General features: G+C 39.9%; 2 protein-coding genes across 10 annotated transcripts in view; one reads left to right on the top strand and one right to left on the bottom strand.

Moving 5' to 3' along the window:
• Positions 1–12668, bottom strand: part of NDUFAF2 (NADH:ubiquinone oxidoreductase complex assembly factor 2) — a 54849-nt gene extending 42181 nt beyond the window's left edge. Inside the window, exon 1 of the mRNA XM_068665851.1 lies at positions 12534–12668. Within this exon, the coding sequence (XP_068521952.1) occupies positions 12534–12660 (127 nt within the window). The 5' untranslated portion in view covers positions 12661–12668. The remainder of the gene's footprint in view (positions 1–12533) is intronic.
• Positions 12659–20662, top strand: part of ERCC8 (ERCC excision repair 8, CSA ubiquitin ligase complex subunit) — a 33496-nt gene continuing 25492 nt past the window's right edge. For 2 of the 9 annotated variants that reach the window (XM_068665850.1, XM_068665849.1), the window contains exon 1: positions 20026–20149. Coding sequence is in view for 7 of the 9 variants with exons in the window: in XM_068665843.1 (XP_068521944.1) it covers positions 12659–12912; positions 14178–14273; positions 14415–14516; positions 20026–20149 (576 nt within the window). In the remaining 2 variants the exon portion in view is untranslated. Of the gene's footprint in view, positions 12913–12970; positions 13221–14177; positions 14274–14414; positions 14517–16747; positions 16931–18530; positions 19356–20025; positions 20150–20662 lie in introns of those variants that run through there. The other 7 variants (XM_068665846.1, XM_068665843.1, XM_068665842.1 and 4 more) reach the window with 7 other exon arrangements.

Here is a 20662-nt window from a genome sequence, read left to right as displayed (position 1 = left end):
CTACATGTATGTAGATATACTCAGACAAAGCTTAGAGACGCAAACAAAGTCACTATTCATAAAAGCCAGACAGACAGCCAAGTGCACAGCTGTCACTCAGGAGAGAGCTCAGGATGTGTTGCTGGTTGAAGGTCTTTCTCTCCCTGTACACATGGTGGATGCAACTGACTCAGGTGCTTGGGTGATTCGTTCATTCCTTATTTGAACTGTTTGCTCACCAGCTGTCTCAACCAGAGCAAAGCAAAATACTAAATACACAACAACTAGGATATAGAAAAGATCAGGTCAGAGTTACGGGCTGTACTGAACAGCCCTTTTGCACAAAATAGAGACTGCCTGTCTTCCTGTTTCAGAGCATTGGTAATCATACTTGGAAATGCTGTGGCTGTTGCAAAAGTCTAAGAGTTAATTTGACCTCAGAATAGGTTGGGCATCCTTTCCTCCTTCCTCAGATCAGAAGAAAGCCCTATCCTAGAACCATCAGGAGGAGCTCCTCAGAACCATTACTTTGCCACCACACAGGACCTGCACAGACCATGTAAACCCACGGTACACCTAAAGGGAAGTACAGAATTCACAGGAATTCCACTGACAGAATCTTCATAGAAACTTTGTTAAAACCCCTCAATTCAGCAATCTCTTTTGGTGAGAGTGCTAAAATGGCTTCTTCCAGGACCATAAAAATGTTTAATATACCTGCCATACACCTTCAACCAAAACAAATCACACTATACTTTCCTACTCTAGCAAATACTACCACTTTTTTCATTAAAAAAAAAAAAAAAATTGATGCTTTTTTCTAACACTAAACAAAAAGCCTAGAAAAACACTGAGTTAAACTGGCTCCGCAACATGTCTCACAAGTGCTACAGCCAGCTTGAGGGAGAGAGGGTAAAGAAAGAACAAGATTTGTCCCTTTCAGCACCATCAGTGTATTATGCAAATCTGCCGAAACTATCTCACTTCATCTTCAGGTTCAACTAGAGAGCGTGGCTCCAATTTTTTGGACTTCATCCCCTACTGCTGCATATCTGAGTAAGATCCAAAAACAGGAGGTGCCCATTTTCCAGCTCTAGCTCAGAAATCACTTACATGACATGTCTTTTATCTGAGAAGACAGAAATTTCACAAAAACAGTTCATCTCATAAACTGACATTTTCTCACAATTATTTCAACAACAACCTAGGAAATCTTGGTGCATCACACTGAAGCAACATCATGATTTGCTTATTAAAAAAATCACTACTGCTGTATTCTTGGTTCTCAAATTAGGAATGGACTAAGAAAACTATTTTATTTTTTAAAGGAGAAAATATCCACACTACAATACCAAATAAATGCTATTAGATGAAACAGATGTTTGTTCATACTAAATGAATTCTTACAGAGATACAAAACTACTATGCTGAATTAAAAAAAAATAATAATAATAATCCTAGCCAGGTAAGACTATAACCATAACTTATTTCTAGAACCTTTGATTTTTGAACCTTTTACCTTTGATTCCTTTATAATCATTATACAATCTTTAATTAATGAATTTGCCACTGTTATCTTAGTGTACAAAACAAAGTTCACAATGCTCTTACAAACATGAGCTAAGAAAAACAGTACCTTGCAAATCTCTGCTTTTACAGAACTACCAGAACTGTTCCATTGTGAATGTGAATTGGCAAGCTGTACAACTCGCATTTGAACTAGAAGAACCACTGAAAGTAGCAGACCTGCCTTGGTCTCCATCCTGGGTGCTTTGCTGCCTTGCAATATTGTATTTGTATGGCTCATACCATGAACTAGATCAGGTAACAACATTTCCTGAAAATAGGAAGCACGCTGGGTTACACAGATGACAGACAAAGCATGAGGCTGCACAAGCACTTGTAATAAGAGAGGGAGAGGCCAAGATAAGAAAGTAAATGTAAGCAGCCTGACAAAGGAAAAAGACCATCTGCTTTTTTTTTTTTTCACAAATACTAATTTCTGCTTTCTATTCAGAGATTTACTGTACCATGGAAATAAGCGCAAATGTTAATTTTAGTATAGCCACATAGTTTCTCACAAAATGGAGCCATTAACAGTTTATTTTCAGAAATTTTAGAATCTACTGTTTCTAGAATATTGCTCAGATCAAGTATTTACAGTTTATAGTTTTAAATCAGTTTAAACCCCAATACATGCCATATGCATTGAATTAAAAATACATTTATGTGCAGAGCTCCTCTTCCAGTAGCTACTTTGCAAGAATGGCAAAAAGAGAGGTGAAAATCTGCAAAAACGAATCTTTGTCATTCACTTCAATAGAATCTATTTCTTCTCTTATCTTTGAGAAGTCCAAAGTTGTCTTTAAAAATCTGTTGTAGTAAAAGAGATTGACACATGGGTTTGGCCATAATCAAGTCTTCCTCTATTAACTTACATTTCTTGACTAACTAAAAATAGACAAAGATATGTTATACACTTTTACGAAGGTCTCATCACTATAACTGACACATTCACAGTTTCACAGTTAGAGGTTGTTAACATCAGTACAAACTTTTATACTTTTTTTTTTTTTTGTAAGCTTTTAAGGAATATCAATCCATCTGAAGTTTAAAATAATCCTTGGTTGTTTCAATAGTGTCATGATTGTGACAACCAGAATTCAGTATTTCAGTTTCTTCCTACTGTAATAGAAAAAGTGCGACTTCCCTCATACAAGATCAAATGACCAAACAGGGGTTTTTACTAGATATCTTTAATGCTCCCTTCCAACCCAAATCATTCTGTGATTCCATGACTTACCTCAGCCTTAACATTGGAACAGCTTTTGTTGAGTCTCCCGGTAACAACAAACTCTAAACTTAAACCCACCACAGCTCTTGTACGGCATGAAGCTCTTCTTCACCAGACTTTTTTTTTCCCCTTTCTGTTACCACAGAATGATTGCTTCTTGATAGTGCAACAAGCAAAGATGCTAAATACAAACTGATTAAGCTGGCAAAACTCACTGGGCCCTGGGCCCATACTGGTCTGAAAAAGTAGCAGCAAGGACCATCTTAAGGCACCATCAGTATCTGATGCAACACAACTTAAACAGAGGTGGTTTTCCATGGATCAGGCAAATCAAATCATAACATGACACTCCCAAAAAAACTACCAATAACATGGCTCACCTTATACAACTATCCTTGAAGTCCTTTTAAATTGCAAATAAATTTTAAATTCTTTTTAAATTGTGTGTTTTCTTCCCCACACACAATGCTACTGTGAGCTGTGCCTTCCAAATGTCTTCTTAAAAAAAATCTTTTGTGATCAGTTTGGTCACAGGAGCAAAACAAGTATTTCTTTAGTACCCTGCTACTTGATGCATCTGCTTCAAATAACTGCCTGCAATCCTACAGGAAGTCACAGATTCTGCCACTCAGCATGACTGGGAACTTTATATCCCTCCTATCCAATTCCTAATCATTAAGTCTCCATTACAGTAGCTGAAGCAAATGACAGACTACAAAACGAAGTCTTCCCTGAACATCAGTTTATTGTACTGAAGACGCTAAATGAAAAAGATGTTCAGTTCCTTCTTGTGATCACTCTTTGGGAGAAACTATACTCACAGTTTAGCTCATTTAACAGTGCAATGATAATTATCAGTCTACATGATATAACCTTTATACTAATACAACATGGACAATGCTCCTGAATGAACTCCTCCCCTGCTTCAGTGGTAACCATACCTTGACTGCAATCAGCCTTTGGGATGGTGCATCTTGATTCAGAAAACAAAACATGATAAGTAATATTTCTGACCAGAAAGGGGTGTTGTAGAAGATGCATGTAATTTTCAATACAAGAAAATAGGAAGTAGCAATTGATATGAATTATCTCCATTTCTTCATTACATAGTATCTTCCTGTTACAACTGTTAATTTCGCCATTCTCAACTGTAACTTTTAAACGCTAATCAAAAAGGAGGAAAAACACAAATACTAGTTATGGGTGAGGGCGAAAAAGGAGCAGAAAGGACTATGAGGCTAAGAAGCACTAGGAGTATTCTGTTACTCCAGGCTGCCTCATTAGATCATTGTAATTTAAGATTCCTCGGTGGAAAAGAAACAATTATTCCATGGCACTGGAAGGTAAGCCTCAATTTATGTCCTGAACCTTTTTGCCATCTTCTTACAAAGAAGCAAATAAATGACTGATGGGAATAAGCAGCTACCACTGAGGGTATGGAAAATCTACACACATCTAGATGTTTATAAAACTATGTTGCTTGGAAATGCTACATTACAGGAAGGCTACATTACAACTGCAAGGCTGGAATAAAAATTAAGGCAATGTAGGCAGACTAGATGCAGAAGCACCTATTTGCCAAACCGGCATTTTCTTCCAATACACTTCAAAACAACACCCCTATCCAAATACTGACCATATGGAAGCAAAGACCCTTATATAACTGTACTACCCCATTCTCTATATTAACCATAACAATCACAAACATTTTGGCTGAGGTGATGCCATTCTCACTGACAGACATTTTCACAGTCTTTCTGAGTAACAGTGACCCAATGTGACTTGCTTTCAACACCAAAATTGAAGTCTGCAGTGGTCATTCTCCTGTATGATGTTATCATTCTGCCTTTCTGATAGTAGATCGTTGGGCCATCTTTTCTTCCTCCATCCGTGCCCTAACACAAGTTCAATATGAGACCTCTTACACATACAAAATGTCAGTAGGTCCGCATGCTTCATGAGTTCCAAGGCTTGTGGCATATTCAAACTCTGACAGCATTAGTCAACACCTGCCAGAATTCATCCATTCTTTGACTTTTCCTGACCAGACTCAAATCTCATACTGACTACAGTTCCTCTTGATTCCCTTTTAGATCACCTAAAGAAGCTAGTGACATTAGTCCTTCACTTCAAGTAATGAATGATAACACCTCATGTTTTATATGCACATGGGCATAAACAAAGGACATCTGGAAGTTTTTACCTCCCTATTTCATTGTTTCCATTTCTTCAGCCTGTCATGCTCATTTTTAAGTCTTTTTTCTTCATTATGCAACTCCTGTACCCAGAGGCAGAACATGAAAATGATTCTTCCCTTCCCTCAATGTAAAGCCATTTGTATCTCTGTAAATCTGACCTTAAAACTATCAAGCCTCTTATGACAGAAACTTTATTTGGTATTTTGATGATCTATAAAGAATACAAAAAACTTATTGTACAAAGCAGAAGTCAAACCTAATTCCTTACCACCTTCTCTATTCTTCAGGAGAAACTGAAAAGGTTACAGTGGCCCACAGGGTAGCATGCCAGCCTACCTCAGCTCCTTTTATTTAACCTCTCTTTTACTGTGATTTCTCATCTGCAATCTCTTCTTCAGCTTTTTACTTTTTCTATTCTCTCTTTTCCTTTTTAAAAAATAATAATATAGCCCCTCCACTTTTAAAATGTTCTAATTTTCTTCCTAGTCTTATTTCACAGTAATAAACCACTGTATCCTATAATTGGATACACCAAATAAGCTACCAGCAGAAGTGGACATCAAAAATTCTCACATGACTACCAAAATGAACAAAGCATTTAGACAGCATTTACAATTTTGTTCACTCAGATTCATGTAAGTAATAAAATTAAACAGGGATATTAGAGAAACGTTTCCTATACCAGCTAGATACACTTAAGTCTCTGCTGTACATTAGACCTGTTCTGTAGTTTACTAATACAATTTCAAACCCCAGAGCTTTATACAGAGTGATTTTTCTTATGTTACCTTTTTTTTTTCCCCCCTCTTTCTTCAACAAGAAAAATAAGTCAAATTCTCTTTTTTTTTCCCCCGTTAATCTAGAAGTGACAGAAGCTAGCCATAAAGTGGATATGATAATATGATGACAATCATGATGGATATGATGATCATGTTTGCAACAAACTCATATCTCTATAGCGATCATTTTCCAAGGATGAAACATGGGCAAAGCTGCTGACTTTTTCACAGGAAAGCAACAGAAGCTGTCCTCCTATTCTTGGGACAGCTGCCTTTTCCTGACACTTTGGACTCAGAACAGGCTCACCTGTGCTAACTTACAGTGAGTGGAGTGATGTAGTGGTGAGTCATGCTACTTTGAATTATACAAATGGGGAAACAAAGTGCAAGCAACTTCAACAAGTCAGCACAAGTTAGTTATTTTAACTCTTAGAAAAAATATGTCTAGAGAAATATGTTTGTAACAACCACCAGAAGGGCTGTTTTTAGAACACTGCAGGTGGCAGCTGTTTAAGACAGTGTGACTAACAACATCAGCTAAGATTTTTATAGATATTAAAAACATTTATCTGCCTAGTACTCCACTGTTTCTTTATATATAAAAAGAGAAAGTTATTAATGCAAGAAAATTTAAAACGCATTTTTACTTCTGGCCAAACAAACCTCAAACAAACAAACCAACAAAAACCAACACACACTCTGCAAGTATGAAAACAGCCTCTCAAACCAAAACCAGAATAATTAAAAGTAACAAATGTTCAGCATATAAAACTAAACACTGGCAAGCATATTCAACTAAATCAGCATCTCAGTAAAATATCAATGTACATACCAGAGATCCAACCCGGCCAAGTTATTGCTTGTGCATATGACTACTTATTGCTATTTGTGGTTTTCAAGTCGGCAAGATTAACATACCATGCCTGTTGTCAATTCACTTCTGGCAGCTGACAGAAAAACATATCACTGCACCCAAGCACTGTTTTTCAAATATTAATGCTTTTATAATCTGCAGTAAGCTCTTCACAGTGTAATTGCTTTGCAGCAGCATATATCACCCAGACTGAAAGGCTATTCTGTCATTCCAGAATTACTGTCCTAGAAGCTGGCAGTCTGCAATGAAAGTTTTATTTCTGTACAAATACGCATAAACACAATTATTTTAGAGCTAGGTTTCTGTTATGCAGTCTCAATGGAAAGCTTCATTCCATGAGTTTCCAATATAGGTTGTTTCTGAAACAATGGTTGCCACCATCTGGACAAACCTGTAACTTTCTACCAGACTTGAAAAATTAGCCTAAAGAACTTTTTGGATGTACACCAGTAATATTCAATAATCAGTTTGCAAATGCTTTGTACCATCAGAAATCAATTTCTGCCTCTTCCTCAGACTTCATTTCTGTTAGCAAGAAACATAATATTCAAAAGAAAAGCATTAGCTCTAACCTCAGAAGACAAGCTTTAGAGATGAGACATTGTTCTTTCCACTCTGTCCTGTTCATTAGAAAACATTACAGGAATGTTTCAATCTAGCCTCTAGCAGCAGATTTATTTGATAGAAAACTTCTTAAAAATAAAAGGTAGAAATTCTGCTCTATGCACAGGAAGGCAACAGAACACTACCTAAAACAGAATGGGGAAAAAATACAAGCAGCAACAAAAACAGTCATACAAAATTCATTTAATTCCATCAGAATGTTTTTGTTTGTTTGTTGTTCTTTAAATACATGTACATATTTCTATTAAAGTCAGGACATCCTACATGTTTCCCACAATTGAGCAATTATTTCTTTTCCTGTACAGTTCTTTCTTATTTGTATATTTCTGATTTATTGTGAAAAACAATTCCTCAGAAAAAACACTTTCAATGTGAAATTAAGAGGCTATTCCACATGCAGAAGGGTTTTCCACAGAAACATTGCCACTATTGTTTTAGATAGAATTTACAAGAATACTGAGAAACTTGTCTCGTGTGTCAGCTTCAATCTTCAAAGCTCAGATCATCACAAACTTAGGCCACATATGCCCCCTAATGTGCAGTTTATGCAAGACATTAAAACCTAGGTACACTTCAGGCTTTTTCCATCTATTCCTGGCACAATGCAGCTCCAAAGTAAGTTTGATCTTAGTCTACTGTTTTCTACAGGGATCTCTAAAACTAATGATCTGTGCCTTTAGCACTGATACATAAGCATTTACAGAAACTAACCTCTTGTTGCTAATCGACTGTTCTTATAAAAACTTGCACATGGCTGTTATTTTATGGAATGCTCATTTTAACTACTAGTCCTTACAACAGATGACACAAAAAGGTTAAATATAAACTGGTCATTAATCAGCCTTTAGAAAAGATTATAAAATATTATACCCAATCTTTAAAAATGCAGAAAGAGTCGCTATGAACTTTTTCAATGGAAAATGGAGTTGGTTATTTCCTACAAAAAAAATGTTGTCAATATAAACTGAAGAATTTGTTTCATAATTAATATATATGAACATTTTAACAATCACTCCATGTTCTGCAGCAAAAACAATTCATCATGTAGCAATGCCATGGCAGTGTGTTACATAGTAAGAAAAATAAATGCATTACATTGATAAATTTAGTCTTTTTAGTGAAATACTTGTCTGAAATACCAAAATGAGTCATCCATCACCACTACCCAGTTGTCTACTCCCAGCTTCTATTGTATCTGCTTTCAGGACTGGCATCTGAAGAGTCAGAGTTAATGAGTTATGTATGCTGGATGCTCATCTCATGACAAGCACAATGCAGTTGTAATACTTAATCACTGTCATCAACTTAAGGGTAATCTTCTTAAAAAAAAAAAAAAAATCTATATAACGTTATTAAAAAGAGAGTTGTTTTTTCCTCAAAACAAACCTCCTTCACCATAGTGTTAAAGGTTGGACTCTCCTTAGAAGACAAGTTTCTTCCTGCATTAAAATAAAAGTCCCTGAAAAATACTACACAATGTACCATCAGTCCCACTGCATCTGAACTGTGGTGCAAGGAAAGTCAACACCAAGTACTTAGATGCACTCATCTGCTACAACCACTTCTTACTAATGGTAGACAGACCCCCAAGATTCAAGAGAGTCCTGGACCTAGGACTGTGTCTAGGAGAGAACAACCAAAAGAAACTAAATGTAAATTCTTTGTATCGTGGACTCCATGTATTTCTATTCTAACTTCTATGAGACATCAGCACAGGCCAAAAGAAAGTTGGCAGCTAGCTTTTAGATTGATAGATACTACTACAAACGGTCCATCCTCGCTTCCAGTTCAAGGTAGAATCTCTCTGCTTGTCTAAAACGAAGTCCAGGTCTGGGACCCAGCAGACCTACCAAGCACAAGAAACTAAAGAGAAGGCAGCAGCTGTCTGTTTTGCACTCTCCTTCTAGAAGAGCTTATTTGGTCAGGTACCGTAAAAGGCATAGAGCACATTAGGCCCAGCACTGTGCTAGAGCTATTTAGTCTTTCCAAATCTGGAGCACAAAAAAGCAGGTGTCCTGGTTTTGTCTGGGATAGAGTTAATTCTCTTCCTAGAGGCTTGTCTGATGCTGTGTTTTGGACATTTGATAGAAATAGTGGTGATAACACACCAATGTTTGAGCTGTTGCAGAGCCGTGCTTGCACAGAGCCCAGGACGTTTCAGCTCCTTGTGCTGCCCTGCCCGCGAGGAGGCTGGGGGTGCACCAGGAGCTGGGAGGGGACACGGCCAGGACAGCTGGCCCAGGGTGGCCAGAGGGATGTCCCACACTGTGTGGTGCTGTGATCAGCAGTAAAAACTGCAGTTAAAAAAGGAAGAAGGAGGGGAATTCGAAGTGATGCCGTTTGTCTTCCCAAGAAACCATTATGTAAGACAAGCCCTGCTTTCCTGGGAGTGACCATATACCTGGCTGCTGATGGGAAGTAATGACCAAATTCCCCATTCTGTATTGCTTGCGCATGTGGACCTTGCTTTACCAAGTAAGCCGTCTTTGTGTCAGCCTATGAGTTCTCACACCAGTACCTTTCTAATTCTCTTCCCCATACAGTCAGGGGAGAATGAGAGAGCAGCTGCATGGTACAGAGCCACCTGTTGGGGCTAAAACTCAACAGCATGGCACAGACACGCTGAAGGGATCTCACAGTGGAACCTGTAGACAACAACCGAGTCTTTCTACAATAACCAAGGCAGTTGATGTTGTTAGTACCTGTTACCACTTTCATAGAGGAAATGGAGTGGTACTGAAAAAATCACTAACTTAGCCTCAGCCCCAAGATAACACCATCATGAGGCAAAACCAGCATAATTTCCTGCTCTGGATCAGACCAAGCCTGCTACCTGTTCTCTGCTTGTACCATATGAAAAGTAGGATCTTTATCCACAGCAGTTAAGAAGAAATTACTGCAGAAATAAGTCTCCGTCAGTTGGGGAAGTTTAAGGGATATAAAATCTCCTACATTCAAAGAACACAAAGCAATTTGTATTTAGACTGGTGCAAGAGGCTAAGCTCAAGGAAGACAAAATCTTAAAAGAAGTGATAGTAATACCGAACACCCCCTGACTCAGTTTGCTGTGAGTAAAATGGATACCAGCCTACAAGTTGGACACAGACAGAGAAAATTGGTACCCGAATTAAGAGAACGTGGAACTGAAATGTAGTACATTAATATCGTACATGCTGTATTACAGATAATTTATCATTTGTGTAGAATCATGTTCTCAGAAGTCTTTAACAACTCTACTATATGCTTGTTTTGTTTGTTTCTGAATGTTTTGTTTCCACTTTCTGAATGTATTGAAGGCCATTTTCTTAAAGCATACTGTTTTCATTCTACTTATTTCCTCCTTCCTTAATAATTGTTACACTATACTCAAGTATATGGGTCAAGTGTGTCTGATTTTAACAATGAGTTCCATCAGTTAGCATAATACAGAACAGATCAACAGAACATAAAGCAAAGTATAAACGCATTCATGAAAAAGTTCCACCATCACTTCTCTGAGTGGGGAATTCTTGCTCACTTCATTCAGAATTCTTTCATCCTGCTGCTGATCAGGGATTTTTTTAGATCATCTAAAGTTAAAATTAGTGCCCTGTAAGCATTCATCAGTAAGATAAAAATAAAACAATTATCAAAAATATTTTCACCTAGACTTCTAGTAATATTTTCCATGTGCACTCTCCTGTATTGTAGTTACATCAAAAGGACAAAAGGAGAGAACTGTCTGTGACTTAAGACATTTATGAAAGATGTGGTATTACTTTTGAGTAATCCAAATTTCAGGTTGTAGAGTAAAATTATAACCCTTCCCTTACTTTCATTCTAAAAATAGAAGAGAAGCATGGGAAGAGTGAATAAAACATCAGCCTCTTGCCAGATATTTATTCCTTGCCTGTTTTTTTAATATTTTTTAAAAATTCCCGATTTCTCTCAAGCAATACCCATTTAACTGGGTTTGATCATGGGAAGTAGAAAAGAGCTTAACAGCAAACTTTCTAACAGAAAGTCGAGGAAGACTTAAGTAAACATGGTAAATATGTTTGTATGGTAAGACTGTAAAGATGGTAGCTCTTGACTTTGTTTCAAGACAACTTGTATAACCTTACCCTATCTAACAGCTCATCGTCTTCATTCTCTCTTCCATGCCAGGTCTAGCCTGCAGCTTATTCTTCATCAAGTCATTTTAAATCATTTTTCTATTAAAGTTTTCTGCAGAAAGGTCAAATAAATAACAGTGAAAAGTTAGCATCAGTGATTAAAAAAAAAAAAAAAAACAGGGAGAAGAGATCTCTCCCTTTTGGTAGCAGTAAACTCTGTATCTACCCCTCTGATATTCATGGGTTCTTTTTTGGCTCTCTTTCCCTTCAGCATAAAGATGAACGCTTTCTTAGCAAGAGAAGATTTTTGCTTGTGAACATCCACCTGGGATCTATGAAGCCCTCTAAGTTTTAATACAAAGCTGTGCAGAATACAGACTGCTTCCCTTAAAGTACTTTTGTATGCTCCTCAAAGTCACAATAAGACCCAGTAGTGAGAAGACCAAAAGCAAGACACAGGAAGCCTGGGATCATTAAGCTGATGTATTAAGCCAGAGGAATCATTGCTGACAAAAGGGCATTCATATCATCTTCCCAAACACTTGTTCAAGCAGACCTGCTTTAAGTCACTGCCAGTTCTTCAAGAAGCCGTACAGCAAAACAAGTCAGGGAACTTCTTGGAAGGCACCATTACTCCAGAAGACACTACATGTATCTGGAGGGATGACATGTGCCCTCCTCCCTACCCCCTGCATTTCAGGAAGGGCACTGACTTCAGTGACTTCACAGCCTCAAATCTTCTGCTTCTACTCCTCTGCTTTTACTCTGAAGAGTATCACACAGAACGAGTCTCCACAGCCTTGGGGTGTTCTGGTTGAATTGATCATGTAAAATATATGGAAGACAGCAAGCAGATAAATAAGCTTGTGCAGGGAATGAAAACATAACTGACAAACATTGTGGCACGTACACTCACTCACAGCTTCAGGGGTGACACCTGCAGTTAGTTACGCACAGCTGCGCGGCGTTAAGCGTTGGGACCGCTGTGAGGACGTGCTATGCACACACCCAAGCTCCCCAAACACAGAAACGAAGAAAACCGCCCTTCCTCAGGCGCGCAGCGAGCACACACGCAAGAGCGCGCTTCAGAAGAGCCCAGAAGTGCCGAGCAGAGCCCGCTGCTGCCCAGCTCCCCGCTCCGCACCCCCCGGATAAGGGGCTGCGCCCCCTGCCCCGCCGTGCCCTGCCTACCTGCGCGGGACTCGTGCTCGGGCACGCGGTAGTACTTGTTGCCGAACTGGTCGGTGCCCGCCAGCTCCTTGCCGGGCCCGAACAGCCGCAGGCGCAGAGCCCGCAGCGCCTGACGAGCCCTGCTCATGGCGGGCCGGCCGCTTAACGGCCCCCAACGGCCCGCTAACGGTCACCCACCGGCCCCGCCGCCGCTCCCCGCCCCTGCAGCCGGCATGCCAGCAACGCCGCTCGCCATTGGCGGGGGCCGGCCAACCCCGGGCGCAAGATGGCGGGGGGGCGGTGGGCGTCGCGGAGGGGACGCCATGTTGGGGTTCCTGTCGGGCCGCCAGGCCGGGCTGGACGAGCCGCTGCGGCTGCGCCGCGCCGAGGCCACCCGCAGGTAGCGGGGCCCGAGGGAGCTGGGGCCGGGCCCTGGCCCGGGGGAGCCGCCGAGGAGCCCGGCGCTGCCCGCGGGGGTGGCGGCGGGGCCCCCGCCTGCCTGGCGCTGGGGCCGGCGGAGGAGCGGTGTCGGGGCGGAGGGGCTCGGCGGGGCTCGGCGGGGCTCCTACGACTGTCGCGATAAAGTTTGGTCAGGGGGTAGGGCTGGCGGGCGTGTTGGTGAAGCCCGGCAGGGGTTTGCCCCTCTGTGCCGCCCCTGCGTGCCGTGACAGGAAGGCTGCCTTCCTCCCCTCACCGTGCAGCGCTGAGGCGGGAGCCAGCCTGCAGATTCACGTCACTCAAACAACCATTTACCTGGCTTGTTTATTATTATTTTCTCCCTAAACGTTTTCGTTTTGGTTTTGAAAGAGATCTTTTATGGTCTTCAGCAGATGGCATGTGTACCTGCCATGTAACGTGTAGCAGTCACGTGCCTTGAAACACCTCCCGAAGGGGTTTCATCACTTCACTAAAATTATCGAGCCCAAAAGCTTTTAATTAACTATCTTGTGCATGTCAACATTCTGGCATAATTATGTTGTTTTCTGTGTTTTAAAAGCACTTAAAGGACTTAACTGCTTCATAGGCATGCTGTTAGGGGTCTACCTGTAACATTGTCAAGTTTCTCCCAGAAAATGTTAGAAAATACTAATCACAGCTCCAAGGTGTTCCAGGGAAGCTTCACCTTGTGGAGAGCATCTTCCTTATTTGTTGTTGTGGAAAACATAACGCAAAGATTGTGCCGTGACAGGAAATACTGTAATTTGTTAAACTAAACAAATCTGTCCACTAGGTGTCCGTAGTTCCAAGGAGGAGTGGTGGGGCATAATGAAGCTTCTAAGTAACTAATATTTGTTGCAGCTGTGACGAATACTTCATAATGTTTACCCCCATGCTGTATTGTTAAATTACATTCCTGTTTTTATGCTTCATATGTTGACCCCAAGTGCAGCTCCAGTATTCCTTTGAGCCTGTTTTACATGTATACTTCCATTTTACCTTCCAAACAACGCATTTTTTTTGGTCAAATTTTCAAGTCTTATTTCCAGCGTTGTATTGTGTCTGCAAGTCTAATTTTGGGGAAAAAAGAAAAAAAGATGGGAATGGGTTAGATGCATTGAGGAGGGGTGAAAATATGATTTAAGCTGTTTATAACTACATAGCAACGTTTTAAAGATCTGTTGTTCTGATTGTTCATCTCTGTTTTTCTTTTTTTTTTTTTTTAAGGGTTCTAAGTTTGGAATTAAATAAAGATAGAGATGTGGAAAGAATACATGGAAATGGTATTAACAGCCTTGATATTGAGCCTGTTGAGGGAAGATAGTAAGTATATGCTTCAGTTTAGTAAAAATGCTTTTAAGCACTTCACTGTCTTTTGGTAATACCAAGTTATTTTATTTCTGAACTTGTATTGATCAAACTGAGATCATACATGTAACTTCAGTACTTTATTTACACTTTCAGCATGTTATCAGGTGGTTCAGATGGTGTTATTGTAGTTTACGACCTTGAAAACCTGAGCAGAAAACCAACTTACACGTGTAAAGCAGTTTGTTCTGTGGGAAGGTATGTACTCAGAAATTCTTGTAAAAGTTCATAGTGGTATTTGTTGAGAGACTAGCACTAAATTGACAGGTTAATGTGAATTCTTATTTCTAGGCCATAGAAGACGAGAAAATAGTGCCAGAAATCTTTAAGGACTAGATTGTGGCTTATGTTTTTGGCATACAGGGAAAAAAAGGCAAGAAACTTTGTGACAGTTTATGTGATTTACTAAGTATTGGGATTGTTTTTTTTTTATTATTATTATTATTATTTTATTTGGATTCTAAGAGCTACTACGCATGTGCTTTGATTCATTGTTGATACTGTTTGAGCAGATCTCTGGTAGTTTGAAGGTTAAAATGGAGAGGATTAATTGTGCCAAATGGAAAATAAAGTAGAGAGGTTTGCATTGATGTAGACCACAGTCAGAGATAGGACTCCAATCTCACGTTTTAACAGTAAGAAAAAAAGAAATCCTCTTCCATGTCACAATTCTTCGCCTCTGAGATTTCTTACTAGTTTATATTAAAATCCGCTGACATTATGCTATCAGCTATGAGGTGATCACTTCATGACTGTTGTAGAAATATTTCTTGCATTAAAAATATATATGCATCTTGGCATAGTTATGTGTTTAAGTAAAGGAATAATAACCTTTGTGTGCCTTGTTCAGCTAATTGGAAAATATATATATATACATCCGTGGATTTTAGTTAGAACCACAGAATAGTTTGTGTTAGAAATGACCTTAAAGACCACCCAGTTCCAGCCCCTCTGCCATGGGCAGGGACACCTCCCACCAGACCAGGTTGCCCAAAGCCCCATCCAGCCTGGCCTTGAGCACCTCCAGGGATGGGGCATGCACAGCTTCTCTGGGTAACTTGTGCCAGGGCCTCACCACATTCATGGTGAAGAATTTCTTCCTTAGATCTAATTAAATCTGCCCTTTTTTTATTGTAAAGCTATTACTCCTTGTCCCATCACTGCACTCCCTGACAAATTTTCCCTCGCCAGCTTTCCTGCAAGCCCCCTTTAGGTACTGGAAGGTTCCTATAAGGTCTCCCCAGAGCCTTCTCCAGGTTGAACAACCACGACTCCCTCAACCTGTCTTTGTAGGAGAGGTGCTTCAGCTCTTTGATCATCCTTAGGTGCATTCTCTGGGCTTGTTCTAATACTTGTGTCCTTCTTGTGCTGTCCCCAGAGCTGAACACAGTTCTCCAGGTGAGGTGTGATGAGAGCAGAGCAGAGAGAGAGAATCACCTCCTTTGCCCTGCCAGCCATGCTTCTTTTAATGCAGCCCAGGATACAGTTTGCTTTCTGGGCTGCAAGCGCACATTGCCAGCTTCTGTTGAACTTCTTGTCAACCAGCACCCCCAGGTCCTTCTCCTCAGGGCTGCTCTCTACCCATTCTCCGCCCAGCCTGTGTCTGTGCTTGGGATTGCCCCTGCCCAAATGTAGGACCTTGTGCTTGGCCTTGTTGAGCCTCATGAGGTTCACACAGGCCCACCTCTCAGGCCTGTCCAGGTCCATCTGGATGGCATCCCTGCCCTCCAGTGTGTTGACAGTACCACACAGCTTGGTGTCATGGGCAAACTTGGTGAGGGTACGCTTAATCCCACTGTCTGTGTCACCAACAAAGATGTTAAACAGCACCCATCCCAGTTCTGACAGTTAGTGATGCAATACTGACACTACTCATCACTGATTTCCATCTGGACCTTGAGCCATTGACCCCAACGCTTTGATGTGACCATCCAGCCAATTCCTTACCCACTGAGTGGTCCATCCATCAAATCCATGTGTCTGCCATTTAGAGACAAGGATATCATGGGAGACAGTATCAAATTTCCCCTCTCCCTGCTCCCAGCTTTACAAGTAGCTATTTTAAGTTCATCAGGTCTAGTAGTAATTAATGCAAAACTTTTTAAGAACATGTTTGAATGGGGACAGATGCATTACTGACAAAAGTTGGACGTATTGTTCTGGAGACTGGATACTACCATAATGCTTGTATAATCAGTATAAAAACTCAAAACTTCTATTGGTGTAAGACCTTCCCTGCAGACAGTATAAATTTGTCCATTATTGGCTTTGTCCTCTAGCAAAAACTGTTTTTAACTTGTGCATAGATATGAAGGTTTTCCCATAGGCTAGAACTTTATCTGAGTGTAACAACAAGATCTATCCAACTCTGTAAAAAAAATAAAAAATAAATAAATCAGTAGCTACATTTTTCCCTTATTTTTCTCTAGTCTTCAGATTAGTTGAGGTCTAAGAGCTTCATGAATAGATCAGCAAGAGTGGAAAATATTTGTAACAGATACAGAATCCCGGATTGGTATATTGGACCATAAGAAAGAAAGAAAAACGACTTGTAGAACTTACATCAAAACAAATGGGTAGGAACAGAATCTACTGCAAGTAAGCTGTATTTGGTAAGTGTTGATGTCTGGGACTTCTTAAACAAAATAAATTAAAACTGTAATTAAGAACAAGTAATGACTATATATCCCTGAATCCCAGAACTAAAATAAATTTTGAAAAACAGCAAACTGAAGAAATGTGTGCTGATAACAAACAGCAAAAAAGAAATATAAATCTGTGCTAAAATCAAGCCATTGTTTACTTCTCAGTCTGGTATGTTGAAGTGTTCCATACTTAAAAATTATGTTTATGAGTTTAGCAAGTTGGCAGTCTGTTTCTTGAGCAGGTGTTTATTTGGGTAGATTTGTCTTTTATTTCTCATCACTTGTACAGAAGTTTGAATCATAGTAGCAAATCCAAGTGTATGTAGCACAGTGTTCAAGATGATGGTGTTGTTGTTGTTATTATTTCTTAAAGTAACCATAGCAGGGTTTTTGCCTCAAATTATTTATTCCAAGTATTCATGTAGCTTCCTGCTATGTCTTAAGTACTTGCTGTAGCTAATTAGCTACAGATACAGCTTCAGATACTAGAATACCATTCATGCAGACTTCATGACATCATAAATGAATTTATAATTACCAGTGAGAAATACTTCCCATCTGACTATCTGGCTCCTATCTTTGAAACATATGATAATTACGTATTGCAAAGGTTTGTCTGTGCTCCAAGTTTGCAGGGCACAAGGCAACGCTGGTATGAAATTTGCTTAAAGAATATGCTCTCGTTATATGCCCTTTGAAGCTATTTCTTCATAGTTTCTGACCGGGGCTAGTTGAGGGTCCAGTAGTTTAGACCATTAGAGCAGATCATTCCAGACAGTAGACTGCAAGATACCCAATGTTTCCTATCTAGAATGTGGGGCTACTATTTGAATAGGAAAGAAATTTTTACATTTTTCCTTGCTCTTCTGGGCATCAACACACCGAGCTTTTATCTGTTTTGTAGAATTGGTGCTCTGATGTAGCAAAAACTGATACTTGAGAGCAACTGAACAATACCAGCTTCTAGATAATACATAGTTTGTGTAGGTTTGAAACCTATCCAAGATGAATGACAGTGACATTACCATCTGTAGAATTATTTCTGTATTTTTCTTTTGTAGCAAAGGTTGGGATATCCTGAGTAATGGGCAAAAATACTGCATTTAGAATGAACTAGAAACTTACAATGCCTTGAGAGGTGAAGCCAAGTGGAATGGCACATGGCCATGACTAAGCCTGGCCAGACAGAGATGATTTCTGCAGAGCTACTCAAGAGGGAATATGGGAGAACTGACTGTTTTGATGCAGTACTGAACACCATCCAGGGCTGTACACTTGTATTTACTGCACCAGCATAATTAGTTCCACAAATTTATTCTTTCTTCTTTTTTTTTTTTTTTCCTGCACAGTGAATTGGTTTTTGTGCATGGTGTGTACAAATGCTTCTGCAGAAGTAAGTTCACACTGGGTCAGGCTTAACTTCCTGGCTCTACAGGTACTGAAGATATTTACCCTGGTTCCCTCTAGAATAGGTGCCCAAAATCAGGGTAGACTAAGCACAAGGTAAAAGGACATTTTAGGTTTTGGCTTAGAGATAACCAATGAGGAGTTATTGAACTATGCTCAATAGTTGCTCAATAGTTCTTAGTATTGTCAGTGCTGGCTTCAGGCTGACTCTATTTAAAGACATTCAGATACCTTCTGTGCTTTCTAGCAACCTAAGTAAACAGAAATGTTTATCAGCTTAGGTGTAGTGCCAGATCTATACAGAAGATCTGGATCTGTATTTACACAATGATACCCCGGCAATAGTTGTCACTTTGGAGGCCAGGAGACTTGAAGGAACAATGTACAGATAAGAGTTGGAGTGAAGAAATCCTGTGAGCCCTTCAATAGCTCCAGAAAGAGCCAGTTGGACTGCTTTTGCACGTGTTTTTGCACTGTTTTTCACTGTGCTCCCTTGGTGAATAGGTTGGGGCTGGATGAGATGCTGGGAGGGAACGCAGCCTGCACTCTGCTTTGCACACTAATTTGAGCTGACCAAAGGGGTATTCCATATCATATAAACTCATGCGGGCTTGGGGCAGCTATGGGGGAGCAGTTTTCCAGGGGCTGCTGTTACCTAGGGACTGTCTGTTCATCAGCCGGTTAGCGGTGAGCAATTGCTTTTGTGCTACTCATTTTTTGTTGTTAGTTCTTTTTGTTCAGTTGTTTCTTTCTTTTGAGTTACTAGACTGCCTCTTATCTCAACTGATGAGTTTTCTCATTTTACCCTTCCAATTCTCTGTCCCATCCCACCTGGGGAGAGTGAGTGACTGAGCAAGCAGTTCTGGTGATGCTTAGCTACCAGGGTTAACCTACAACAGTGTGATGCTTCTGAACCTGGGAGCATGGTATTGGGCCCTGAAGCTGAATCCATGTGGATGCAGCTCAGATATGAGTGGCCTAGCAGGTATGTGGAACTGCCTGTCCTGTTCAGAGTCTGTCTGGTTGAATCATATCCTGGAGCTGTAAAAAGATTGGCTCTGGTGGCCCTTCTTCCCAGCACTGCTAATGTATTATTAATTAGATTACGTTTTGTTACTAAGCATTGTTGAGTTGAAAGTTTCATATCATTCCTCCTTTTATATTTATGAATGCAAAAAAAAATTAACTCTCAGTAACTTAATCTACTGCTGTCTGGTGACTTCAGTATACCTGAATTTCCAATAACTGTTTAGCTGTAATTATTAGCTAATAATCATGAATTATTTGAAGTATTTATGTGATCTTCTCTTTCAGTGGATCTGGCTCTAAGCCAGAGGGATGTAGTAGTGGGATGTTTGTAGTATTCGTCCCTAACATTAAACATTAGATTTTTAAGCATAAGAATTGAAAATTTTCAAAATACATTAATGCCTTTTATACCTTAGACTGAGTATCTTACTTTGAGGTATGCTAAGGATAGCATATTTTGAAAAGGTAAATGATCCCTACATTGCTGAAATAAGGACTCTATTAGGCAATTTACACTGGTTGATTGAAATTTGAGACACCAAAATAACTAGTTTGCCTTGAAAACTTGGGTATAATAAGTGAATTACCAAAACTCTAACCAACTGGAATCTTTTACTTCATTTTAGGAGCCATCCTGATGTACATAGATTCAGTGTGGAGACAGTCCAGTGGTATCCTCATGATACTGGCATGTTTACATCCAGCTCATTTGATAAAACCTTGAAAATTTGGGATACTAATACTTTACAAGTAAGAATTTCTGCTACTTCAGTCTTCTTTTTATACGTGTCATTCATTTCATATCTGCAGTTCACCCAGAGCTTGACAGGAGTGAGCATTTAGGAGGATGAAAAACAGACAGTTGGAACTGTGGGTACAGCATCAGGGTGGCATGGTTCTGGCATTCATACATTCATTGCTGTGTAGCTGCCTGTTTCTGAAGACCTGAGTACTTAAACTGTATGGGAGCATGGAGCCCTTGGGACAGTTCTTTTCTGTTTTTTGCTGTGAACAGGAATACAGCTAGTTTATTTATGCTACATAAATTTGTCCGCTGGTCAGAAGGTGTAGCTCATTTTCTGGGATTGCTCTCCCCTTCCTCCCCTCTCGTGCTCTTCTCCTCTCCAGTTTATTTAGTTGTGTTGTGTAGCAACAGCAGCATACAGCAGGGCTAATTATTTTAAGTAACCGAGGTACAAATACTGCTTTTGAAGGACTGATCTTCTTGACATTTAGAAATAAAGAGGACAAAGTGTTTTATGT

This window comes from Anas acuta, chromosome Z, assembly GCF_963932015.1.
Source record: "Anas acuta chromosome Z, bAnaAcu1.1, whole genome shotgun sequence".
NCBI classification, from domain to species: Eukaryota; Metazoa; Chordata; class Aves; order Anseriformes; family Anatidae; genus Anas; species Anas acuta.
This window is presented reverse-complemented; position numbering and strand designations above follow the sequence as displayed.